Raw genomic sequence first — 12,770 nt, forward strand, 5'->3', positions numbered from 1 at the left:
CTTTTTTTAGATTATTTTATTTGTTGTTTTGCTTTGGATATTATAAATTTCCGTAACTGTGGGAAAAAAAAGTAGCTAGAAAAAAAATTCAGGAGCATTTTAGTGAGTTATGGGGACCTAATGTGCAATCTCAGGTTTGCATAATCGAACCATAAAATAGCAGCTATTGTGTCATACAGTCTGATACCTTTTACATTGAAAATACTAATCACAGTGCCACCTACAGGAGTAAACGGTGCTGCGGGTTCTTAATGTGCCAAAAATTCCGGCCTCACCGGGTCTGTACGAAGAGCGCACGGACCCGGCAAAGCCTCGCAAAAGCCGGTTTCTAGGGTGAGATGCGCATGCGCCGAAAACCAGCTTTTCCGATCTGTCAAGATTTCTCCTTACAGATCCTCCGCATCCCCGGGAGAAGGACATCCGCATGGGAGAGATTGGGCTATTTGCCCAACTCATGCCCAGCGAATGTCCTTCAAATTTTTACGCCTAGTAAATGCAGGCGCATAGCTTACTTTTGCCAGCGTAGCAGTTTGAAAACATAAAAATGTAATTTAATCATTCATTTTTATGTTTAAAAACCCTGTCCATTAAGCTAAGTTTATTTTAAACCCTACTAAAACACATCTGTGTAGAAATTCCACTTTCTCCTTCCCGCGAGCGTTAGACTAGATTTTAGAGAAAAAATATGCACCAACCTGAAGCTGCTGCGTCCACTCGACTTTCTGATCCACAGACCTCCTCTTGTTGCGCGTCGCAGCACGTACACGTCGGGACGTGCGCAGGCCTGAAGCTGAAGTCACATGGCACTGGACAGCCAATCAGGTATCGTATATTCTCATTCATAGTAATAGGAGTTTTGGAAGTCCGAAACTCCTATTACTATGAATGAGAAACCCCCCCAAACACCCAAAACACTAATAAAAAAAATAGAAAATATACACTACATATTTAAGATTCATTTAAATTAAAGTTATTAATGTCTTATAAAAAATATTTTCCCGATTTTTAAAAAAGTTTTTTTAATTATGCCTTAAAATAAACTTACCATTGTGGGGAGGGTTTTTAAACAATAAAATATGTTTTCATAACTTTATTTTTTTATATGTTTTTGCATGTTTTAAAACACTTGCACCTGTAAAAGTAGGCTATGCACCTGCTTTTTCAGGCGCAAGATTTTTGAGGACATTTGCTGGGCAAGAAATGCGTATATATTGCAAACTTGCACGTACAAATGTCCTCGCTCCCGATCTGGCTACGATCTGTCAAGTTCCAGCTTGACAGATCAGAAAAGCCATTTTTTAGCGCATGCACATTGCACGCTGAAAACCGGCTTTTCCGATGCCTTCCCGGGTCTGTAGAAACTTCGTATGGGCCCGGGTACATCGGAATTTCTACCCCAATAAAAAAAAAAATCCATAAAATATTTCTTTTTTTCTAAGACATTGAATTACATTTAATTTCAATTAATTTTAAATATGTGAAGTGTTTTTTAAATTTATTATGTTGCGTTTCTTGTTTTAGGGTTTTTCTCATTGATAGTAAGGGGAGACCGTACAAACAGAGATCCCATTTTTATTAATGAGAATACTACCTAGTGATTGGTGTCCAGGCCCACATGACTCCAGCATTTCCGTACGTACGGGGACGTCATCCCCCCGTACACTGCACATCGAATGAAGGCCTCTGACTGGAATCGTAAGTGCCACTGTAATGACCAGGTATTTTCGTTAACATTTTTTGGGTCGGAAGCATTCGACCGAAGGAAACCTCCAATTGCAATTTTCCCCCCAATAAGTTTTCAACTAAACAAATACCTTATGTACCAAATATATATTATACATAGATAGAATAGATTGTGAATCATAAGACTCATTTCACAAGTGGATCAATATCTCACTATTCCAAGACCTTAAAACCTCAAATTCAATGTACTAAGCAACACATCAACATTCTGTACTATTTTAATGATTCATTGAATAACTTGGGCAACTTTTGCACACACTACTTTCCCAATCAGTTTTGTTCAATTATATTTTCTGTCACTTTTGCGGCTATCCTAGCATTCTGAGCACCAGAGAAATAAATATTACTTTATCATGCCACAGAATTCATCATGACAGAAAGGATAAAAGGAAGCAGCATTGAAGATGGAAGTATAGGTCAGAGCAGACAGGGCCAAAAGGTAAGTATAGTGAGCGCTGAAGCTGATATCAGATGGGTTGGCAATGCATTTTAGGTGGAGATAAGTCAGTAAAGAGTTTGAGAACAGAGAATTAGTAGATTTTGAAAGAAACCTTCGTTACAACCTTGACAGAAATTTTATTATGAAATTCTTTGCTACTTCTATGCTCTGTGTGGAAGAAAGTTGGAGCGAGTACATATGTGTCAGAGACAATCAGACCCAGATAGTGCAGTCAGGCCTATTAGGGACAAGTGTTCTGATTATTCCTCCACGTTGTGTCTGTATTGGTTTCTGAACTGCAGTGAGACAAGCTGGCAGTAAACTGAAAACTACTAAATGAGTCAGAAGAAGCAGCCCATTTTATAAACTTTCTAACTAGAGGAGAGTAACTCACACTATTGTAATTTTACATGTAAAAGATTTATTCAGCATGCTAAACAGGAATGAAACATATACTCTGAGGTCACAGGCACCTGCCGTTAGCTTTCTGAAAACTTCTAAGATTCTTTTAAGTTAGATTTATATGCACTATTTGGAACATTTTTTTTAATTGTTCCTGGGATGTGGGCGGGACTGGCAAGGCCAGCATTTATTGTTCATTCCTGTTTGCCCTTGAGAAGGTGATGGTGAGCCGCCTTTTTTAAACCGCTGCAGTCCCTGTGGTGAAGGTACTCCCACAGTGCTGTTAGGGAGGGAGTTCTAAGATTTTGATGGTGATGATGAAGGAACGGCGATATAGTTCGGTCAGGATGACCTATCAAGAAAGACTGGATCAACTGGGCTTGTATTCACTGGAGTTCAGAAGAGTGAGAGGGGACCTCATAAAAACGTTTAAAATTCTGACGGGTTTGGACAGGTTGGATGCAGGAAGAATGTTCCCAATGTTGGGGAAGTCCAGAACCAGGGGTCACAGTCTAAGGATAAGGGGTAAGCCATTTAGGACCGAGATGAGGAGAAACTTCTTCACCCAGAGAGTGGTGAATCTGTGGAATTCTCTACCACAGAAAGTAGTTAAGGCCAATTCACTAAATATATTCAAAAGGGAGTTAGATGAAGTCCTTACTACTCGGGGGATCAAGGGGTATGGCGTGAAAGCAGGAAGGGGGTACTGAAGTTTCATGTTCAGCCATGAACTCATTGAATGGCGGTGCAGGCTAGAAGGGCTGAATGGCCTGCTCCTGCACCTATTTTCTATGTTTCTATGTTTGTGACTTGATGGGGAACTTGGAGGTTTTGGTGTTCTCAAGCGCCTACTGCCCTTATTCTTCTAGGTGGTAGAGATCGTGGGTTTGGGAGGTGCTGTCGAAGAGGCCTTGGCCAGTTGCTGCAGTATATCTTGTAGATGGTATGCACTGCAGCCAGAGTGTACCAGTGATGGAGGAAGTAAATGGTTAAGCTGGTAGATGGGGTGCCAATCTAGCAGGCTGCTTTGTCCTGGATGGTGTTGAGCTTCGAGTGCTGTTGGAGCTGCACTCATCCAGGCAAGTGGAAAGTATTCCATTACACTCCTGACTTGTGCCTTGTAGATGGTAATTTTACATGTAAAAGATTTGTACAGCATGCTAAACAGGAATGAAACATATACTCTGAGGTCACAGGTACCTGCCGTTAGCTTTCTGAGAACTTCTAAGGTTCTTTTAACTGCCGCAGAGAGTTGTTGATGCCAGTTCATTGGATATATTCAAGAGGGAGTTATATATGGCCCTTACAGCTAAAGGGATCAAGGGGTATGGAGAGAAAGCAGGAAAGGGGTACTGAGGGAATAATCAGCCATGATCTTATTGAATGGTGGTGCAGGCTCGAAGGGCTGAATGGCCTACTCCTGCACCTATTTTCTATGTTTCTATGAAAAGCTTTGGGGAGTTAGAAGCTGAGACACTCGCCACTGAAATTTTGTTGGGAGGATAATCCTACCAACTGACAGGTTCTTCGTTTTGCAAAAAAACTTAAAAATCCAAGGTAAATTTTGAGTACATGTGGCTAAACTGTCGACGTTGCCAGAGTCCATATGGCCGCGCCTATGGGAATAATAGTGCACTTGGGTGAATTCCATCGCCACCGAGAGACTTTCAGAGCTGATGTGGAATGGCTGGAAATGTTTTTCACCATGAATAGTATCGTCAAAGTCCGTGGTGATATAAACCATCACCGGGCAGTTTTGGAAAGGAAACGAGCTATTTTCTTGACTTAGGCAGGCCCCGAGCTGTATGAAACCCTGAAAAATGTGCTTGTTCCTGCCAAGTCAAAGGACACGCCACTGAAGGAGATTCAAACAGCACTACCGTCCTGAGCCCCTGGAAATTGCTGAATGTTATCGTTTTGGAACAAGCGATCAATTAAATGAGATGGAGATCAGTGAATATATTGTAGCTTTGAAAAAGCTATACATTCACTGTAATTTCAGAAACTTTCAGGACCGAGCTTTGCGCGACCACTTTGTTTGTGGATTGAAAAACGAATGTATCAGAAGTAAATTGTTGACAACCCCTAACTTGACTTTTGATTTAGCTTGTCACACAGCTATGTCGATGGATATGGCCGACTGATACTCCCGAGAATTTCACGCCATTTCCAGTCGTCAGACAATCAAAGTGAATCGGCTGCAGGCTAAAAGTATAAGGCAGTTGGGCCCAAAGGCCTCAGCAACTGGCCATGGTAACAGTGTATTGAAGTCATGCTATCGATGCCTGGTCAACACATCGCTCAAAGATATCCATATGTGAAGGCAGAGTGTTTCTACTGCAAGAAAACTGGGCATCTTGCGAAGGCATGCCAACAGAAGAGTAAACCGACTGGCAATGCTAGAAATAAAAATCATCAGACACTACATAGCATTGAAGAGAAGCAGCAGGATGAGGAGTTTTTGGAGATGCACGTCATCAGGAGCACAAAGGTATCTAACTGCGATTCGCGAAGTATCGTCATCCAAGTAGATATTATAGGAACCAGGAAATTGACACTCATGCATCCATGAGCATAGTTCCGGAATCGCTATATCGTGACAAGCTGCATGATTATCGACGAGAGAAACTGAAGGTCGAGCTGTGAGGCTACTCAAGAGAACTAATCCCTGTAGTAGAAAGTGAAATACAAGGATCAGTTTCAGAGCTTCCCTCTCATAGTAGTGGCATGAGACAAGCCTGCCTTGATAGGTAGAAATTGGTTGGGATCACTGTCGTTGGATTGGAATGAGATTTTTTTGGCTGGAAGCGAAATTTGCAGCGAAAGATTGTCATCAAGCTGTATCCAAAGGTGTTCCGCAAAACAGGCAGTCCGATCTAAGACTTTAAGGTGAGTGTCTGAGTGCAGAAGGACATAAGACCAGTTTACTGCAAGCCACGTCCTGTACCATACACACTTAAGGAGAAAGTTGAGCAAGAACTCAGAAGACTAGAAACGAGAACATTATCTCTAAGGTAGATCTGAGTAATTGGGCTACACCCATAGTTCTTGTACCTAAGGCAAGGTTGTGTGGTAACCATAAACCAAGTTCTACAGTATAATCTACCCAATACTTTGCCAAATGTGGAAGATTTGTTCACACGCTGACAGGTGGCCAGATCTTTTCAAAGTTAGCTCTAACAAATGCCTGCCCACAACTTAAGTTAGATGAAGAGTCCAAGTCATGCTCGACTATAAATACTCACAGGCATATATCAGTTCAATAAGCTACCATTTGGGGTGTCTTCCACCCCTGACATATTCCAGGGGGCAATGAACCAAATTTTGCAAGGGATTGAAGGGGTTGTGTTTTTTTGGATGACATACTCATTTCAGCACCAAACAGGCAAATCCCATGTTGAGGTGCTCAAACGGCTAGAGAAGCACAGAGTACAAGTGACTGCCCACAAATGTATGATGTTTCAAAACTCAGTGGAGTACTGAGGGCACAGAGTAGATAAGGATGGTTTACATCCAACCATGGGAAAGTTGGATGCAATCAGAAATGCACCCACACCCACAAATGTCTCTGAACTTCGATCAATTGTGGGATTTTTGAATTATTACGGGAAGTTCCTCCCAAACTTGGTTACAGCATTACATTCACTGAATGAGCTGTTCAGAAAACAGGTCCTTTGAAAGTGGCCAAAATAATGCAACACAGCATTTAAAGAATGTAAAAACCAATTAGTAGAGAGTACCATGTTAGTTCACTGTGACACCTCTCCATATGGAGTTGGGGCAGTGATTTCTCATGTACTACATAGTAGGGAGGAGAGACCAATGGCTTTTGCTTCATGCACTCTCAGTGCCAGTGAATGGAATGATGCTCAGATTAAAAGAGAAGCTTTACCATTGATTTTTGGGGTCAAGAAGTTTCACAAATACTCCCCTCCCCACAGCACCTTCCCGTCCAAGTGCAGGAGATGCAACACCTGCCCTTTTATCTCCTCCCTTCCCATCCAGGGCCCCAAACACTCCTTCCAGGTGAAACAGCAATTTACTTGTACTTCTTGCAATTTAGTATCCTCCTTCTTCTTCTTAGGCAGTCCCTTGGAGTCAAGGATGACTTGCTTCCACACTAAAAATGAGTCCTCAGATGACTGAAGAGTCCAATGCAGGACCTACAGTCTCTGTCACAGGTGGGGCAGAAGGTGGTTGGAGGAACGGGAGGTGTATTCACTGCTCACGATGCAGTCTCCGCTACATTAGGGAGTCCAAACACAGATTGGGTGACCGCTTTGCAGAACACCCCCGTTCACTCTGTAAGGTGACCCCGAGCTTCCGGTTGCCTGTCACTTTAATTATCCGCTCCACTCCCATTCTGATCTCTCCTTCCTCGACCTCCTCCACTGATCCAACAAAACTCAACGTAAGCTCGAGGAACTGCACCTCATCTTTCGATTAGGCACTTTACAGCCTTCTGGACTTTTCAGTACTGACGAAGGGTCTCAGTCCTCAAATATTAATTGTTTCTCTCTCCATGGATGGCTGCCTGGCTTGCTGAGTGTTTCCACCATTTTCTGTTTTTGTTCCGGATTCCAGCATCTGCAATATTTTGCGATTGTACTCTGCTTAATTCATTTTTAGCCGCTTCTAGGAATTCACTGCCTCTTCTAGGAATGCCTACCTTGAAGAAACTCTCATCTTTTTTCCAACAGGGTTTCCGTTTGTTTCTTTCACCTTGTTCGTCTTCATTGGTATCAGTTTTCCTTCTCGTATTTGATCAGGTATCTACCAAAACTCGTTTTCACAGCCACATCACTTTCCTCAGCAACTGTCTCCTATTCAGACTTATTCCAAATGGATTCCAACTGAAATTCCACCCATCATGTTTTAGATCCACCCAGGATTACAGAAATCTCCAAGATATTCAGCGTTCCTTGAACGACTGCTCTCGCCGCATCTTGAGATCCATGCGTCGCCACATGCACACTCTCAACCTCTCTGTTCAGCAGCACTGACGCACTCTATCTGAAAGCGGAACTGAGCCACAGTTCCATTTCATTCTTCGCCTCTTCAAGTCAAATATCAAGGATCTCAAGCTTCAACAACTCTTTAACACCAATGCCCCTCCAGAACTTTCTTCCTCTTCACTTTCTTCTGACCCCATCCCTTCTTCCAATCTCACCCCCTGCTGTGTTTTCATTATCCCCTCAGACCTTCTCCTCTCTTACCCTGAATGATCAGTCCTCAGCAAAGGCCTGAGCTTCATTCCTTTAACATAAAAGGTCATCCAAAAGTATTCTTTGGCATAGAAATAGTAAAAGGGTAATAAGAGGAGGGGTGGGGCCAATTAAAGATCAGTAGGAAGATCTTTGCATGGAGGCAGAGGGTATGGGAGAGGTACTAAATAAGTACTTTGCATCTGTCTTCACCAAGGAAGAGGATGCTGAAATAGACATAGTGAAGGAAGAGGTAGTGGGGACTCATGACAGGATAAAAATTGATAAAGAGATATTAGAAAGACTGGCTGTAAAAGTAGATAAATCTCCAGGAGCGGATGGGATACATCCTAGGATGCTGAGGGAATTGAGGGCGAAATCGTGGAGGTACTGGCCATAATATTCCAATCCTCCATCGATACGGAGTATCCTCCATAGATACGGAGTTGGTGCCAGAGGACTGAAGAATTGCAAATGTAACATCATTGTTCAAAAAAGGGTGTAAGGATAAACCCAGCAACTACAGGCCAGTCAGTTTAACCTCGGTAGTGGAGAAGCTTTGAGAAACGGTAATCAGGAAAAAAATTAACAATCACTTTGATGGGGTGAATTAATCAAGGAAAGCTAGCACGGATTTGTTCAAGGCAAATCGTGTTTAACCAACTTGATCGAGTTTTTTGATGAAGTAACAGAGAGGATTGATAAGGATAATGCGGTTGACATAGTGTACATAGATATTCAATAGGCGTTCGACAAACTAACTTTTTGTGTTTCATGCACAAGGACCCCCAAGTCCCTCTGTACTGCAGCACTTTGCAATTTTTCTTCATTTAAATTATAATCTGCTTTTCTATTTTTTCAGCTAAAGTGGATAATTTCACATTTTCCTACATTGTGCTCCATCTGCCAAATTTTTGCCCACTCACTTAGCCTGTCTATATCCCTTTGCAGATTTTTGTGTCCTTCTCACAATTTGCTTTCCCACCCATCTTTGTATCATCAGAAAACTTGGCTACACTACACAGTCCCTTCATCCAAGTCATTAATGGAGATTGTAAATAGTTGAGGACCCAGCACCAGTCCCTGCGGCACCCCACTATTCACTGTTTGCCAACCAGAAAATGACCCGTTTATCCCGACTCTCTGTTTTCTGTTAGTTGGCCAATCATCTATTCCATGCTAATATATTACCTCCAATCCCGTAAACTTTTATCTTGTGTAGTAAACTCTTATGTGGCAGCTTATCAAATGCCTTCTGCAAATCTAAATATACCACATCCACTAGTTCCTCTTTATCCATGCTGCTCATTATATCCTCAAAGAACTCCAGCAAATTTAGAAAACATGATTTCCCTTTCATAAAACCATGCTGACTCTGCTTGACTGAATTATGTTTTTCCAAATGTCTTGCTGCTGCTTCTTTAATAATTTTCCCAATGAGAGATGTTAGGCTAACTGGTCTATAGTTTCTTGCTTTCTGTCTCCCTCCTTTCTTGAATAAGGGCACTACATTTGCAGTTTTCCAATCCGCTGATACCTCCCCAGAATCCAGGGAATTTTGGTAGATTACAACCACTGCATCCACTGTCTCTGCAGCCACTTCTTTTAGGACCCGAGGATGCAAGCCATCAGATCCAGGGGACTTGTCCACCTTTAGTCCCATTATTTTACCGAGTGCTACTTCTTTAGTGATAGTGATTGTATTAAGTTCCTCCCTCCCTTTAGCCCATTGATTATCCACTATTGGGATGTTTTTAGTGTTTTCTATTGTGAAGACCGATACAAAATATTTGTTCATTTCCCTGTTCCCCATTATTAATTATCCAATCTCATCCTCTTGGGGATCAACATTTACTTTAACCACTCTTTTCATTTTTATGTACCTGTAGAAACTCTTACTACAGATATCTGTTTTTGTATTTTGTGCTAGTTTACTTTCATAATCTATCTTCCCTCTCTTTATTATTGTTTAATCATTCTTTGCTGGACTTTAAAAGTTTCCCAATCCTCTGGCCTCCCACTAGTCTTGGCCACACTGAATGCCTTTGTTTTTAATTTGATACCATCCCTTATTTCCTTAGTTAGCCACAGATGGTTATCCCTTCTCTTAGTCTTTCCTTCTCATTGGAATATATTTTTGTTGAGAGTTATGAAATATCTCCTTAATTGTCTACCACTGCTCATCAACCGTCCCACACTTGAATATATTTTCCCAGTCCACTTTAGCCAACTCTGCCTTTATACCAATGTAATCTCCTTTATTTAAGCTTAGGACTCTGGTTTGAGATCCAACTTTCACAAAAGTACTTTTGAGCAGGAACCCTCATCACATTTAAAAAGTACTTGGAATTGCACTTGAAGTGCTGTAACCTACAAGGCTACGGACCAAGAGCTGGAAAGTCGAATTCGGCTGGATAGCTCTTTTTTTACCCGGAACAGACACCATGGGCTGAATGGCCTCTTTCTGTGTCTATATTTCTAGGATTCTATGATTCTAAATTGACATTAGTACAAATGATAATCATTATCAAATTGAAAGCGACATTATTTGTCTCATTAATGCTAGGCATTCGCAGCACAAGATTTTATTAGTATACGATTTTAGGAAATAGTTTGTTTCCATGAGAACACGTTCCCTTTCACTGAACTCTGTCATATATTTACAAAATTGTCAGTCAGGCAAATGTTCATAACATTTATAATCAACAAGAGTGATATAGAGTGTCAAACAGTAGATTGCAAACCCACTTAAACCTTGGGGATCGTGTTTTATGATTGAGATGCATCGGAACTGGTTATATCTTTAAATTAAAAGGAATGTGTGTAATTCTAGGTAGATCTGTGATGTGTCCCTGCTCCAGCCCACTGAGCACCTGCATCATCAGCACCTGCAGCCATGGAGAATCGGGCCCTTCTCCCATCATTTGGGGAATTATTTCAGAAAACACGGTAGCCGCGGTCCGATTCCATTTACCTCTTTTTTCTTCTGTCCGCCTCCGAACTGGACACATAATAAGAGGAGAAGCCAGGAACCGACGGTTACCAGGGGTAGCGGCGCGGACCTCCGACCAGACGCCATTCCGATAACTGGGGCAACGCTGGCTCGGCAGCCCATTGGCTCGGATCCCGGTCCCAGAAAGGCACTCTGGGAGCTGTAGTCCGAGCGCGGCCTCTGAACTCAGGGGGAAGGGAGGAGAGAACTACAACCCCAGAATGCACCAGGCCAGGTGATGATTAACAGCGGGGAATCTTCAACCAGCTGATGGCGCTGAGCCGCAGCTCGCGAGCTGCAGGCCAATGTCGCGGAGCAGCTGGGACGGCAGGGTTTGTCGAGGATGTTCAACTGAAGTCAAACAGTGAAGATCTAAAGTGGCCGGTGACAGTCGCCTCAATGATATCCACACTTCAAGCCAATGTATTGAAAGTTTCAAGGTCGGATTAAAGGCACTTGCTTGAATAAATTACAATGAAGCGCTGTGAAAACATATTAACGGCAGTTACATTACTAAATTTGTATACTTGGTGGAAACAAAAGTTACTTGAAAAAATTGAAACGTGGAGGGCAGAATGCAAAATAGAAACAAACCAAATGCGACAGAGTCTGCAAGTGAAAGAACATCTGCAGTTTTAATAAAATGGACATTTGTATAAATGGCGTTTTGTAATAAATCAAATATGCCACAAAATATACACACAAAGCAAACTACAATGGTTGCATTTAAAATGCGTAACTCCACAAAAGAAGATACGGCAGCCAGTCGTGTTCTGGCACGAACTGTCTATATATTTCAGAAATGTAGTTAGGAGGTGATAACATGACAAATTCAAGTACGAATTTGCGTAACAATCATATTCATTGTCAAAACTGCCAATAAAACAACTTGCATTAGTACTCCTGTACAAAAGATTTCGGAGTGCTTTACACAAGGAATAAGCGTAGACACAGCAGAAAGTAATTTAAAGGCAGAAGTGGAGCCACTGTGGAATAAGTAGGATTTTCTAAGGCAGGCAAAGTATACTCGGACATTGGCTGAAGGATCAACTTCTGATGTCAGAGGAATGAAGAGTGTCAGCTCGGACTTCAGAGGGGTTGGGTGAGAGATTTCCAAAATAGAGCAAGTGTACCTGTTGAAAACTTGAAAATGAGACTGAAATCCTTGAAGTCAGTTCTCTGGGGCACGGAGGCCACTGCAATTGTACACGAATGGGATAAAAGTGTGGAACTTTGTAGGATGGGACAGTGGTGATTGTTGGTTTGGGTGAAATTGGCCAAGGGAGAAAACATTGAGCATCACCTTGGAAAGATGAATCGTTGAAGTGATGAAGATAGAATTGATGCTCTCCTCAGCAGAGGAATTAGATAAGGGTATAAACAAGCAATGTTCCCCAAGTGGAAGAAGGCAATTTTGCCAATAGATCACATCTGGGGGAGAAAGTTTGACTCGTGTTCAAAAAGTATTCTGCGGTTGTGTACCACGGTGTTCCACTTAAAAGGAATAAGCATTAAAGGAAAGTTGATGGGAGTCAATTATTAGGGAATTGCAAGAGCCAAACAATGTTTGCTGACTTTGAAAAAAATTGACTTATCTAAAACTTGACATTTGACTGTAATTTGGACAATACAGCAACAACCCTGGAGTCAGTGGACTGGTGGTGATGGAAACATGGAGCTGGGTTTCTTCTGCATACACATGGAAGCCAGCCCCAATGGCAGACAATGTTGCCTGGGCTAGCATTTGGATTATAAATTAAAGGAGACAGAGGATGGAACCCTGGGAAAAATAGAAATTAACTTGGAGACACAGGAAGAGAAGCTCTTGGAATATGCAGAGCTGAATCCATCAGGGATCAGTCCCAGGAAGATATGCTGGGGAGGAAAGACAGTAAAGGGATGCCCATTTTATTTTACATGAACAAATTAGAGCAGCCGCATTATTTGTGTGTATCCAAATGAGATCTAAAATCTAACTAGCAGAAAAATA

General features: G+C 41.9%; 1 protein-coding gene across 9 annotated transcripts in view; it reads right to left on the minus strand.

Annotated features, from left to right (window-relative positions):
* The window catches only part of tusc3 (tumor suppressor candidate 3), a 716,082-nt gene extending 705,206 nt beyond the window's left edge, over window positions 1-10,876 (minus strand). For 7 of the 9 annotated variants that reach the window (XM_070862743.1, XM_070862752.1, XM_070862686.1 and 4 more), the window contains exon 1: window positions 10,763-10,850. Coding sequence is in view for 2 of the 9 variants with exons in the window: in XM_070862659.1 (XP_070718760.1) it covers window positions 10,763-10,867 (105 nt within the window). In the remaining 7 variants the exon portion in view is untranslated. Of the gene's footprint in view, window positions 1-10,762 lie in introns of all 9 variants that reach the window. The other 2 variants (XM_070862659.1, XM_070862791.1) reach the window with 1 other exon arrangement.
* Between the last annotated feature and the right edge of the window lie 1,894 nt (window positions 10,877-12,770).

This window comes from Pristiophorus japonicus, chromosome 2, assembly GCF_044704955.1.
Source record: "Pristiophorus japonicus isolate sPriJap1 chromosome 2, sPriJap1.hap1, whole genome shotgun sequence".
NCBI lineage: Eukaryota > Metazoa > Chordata > Chondrichthyes > Pristiophoridae > Pristiophorus > Pristiophorus japonicus.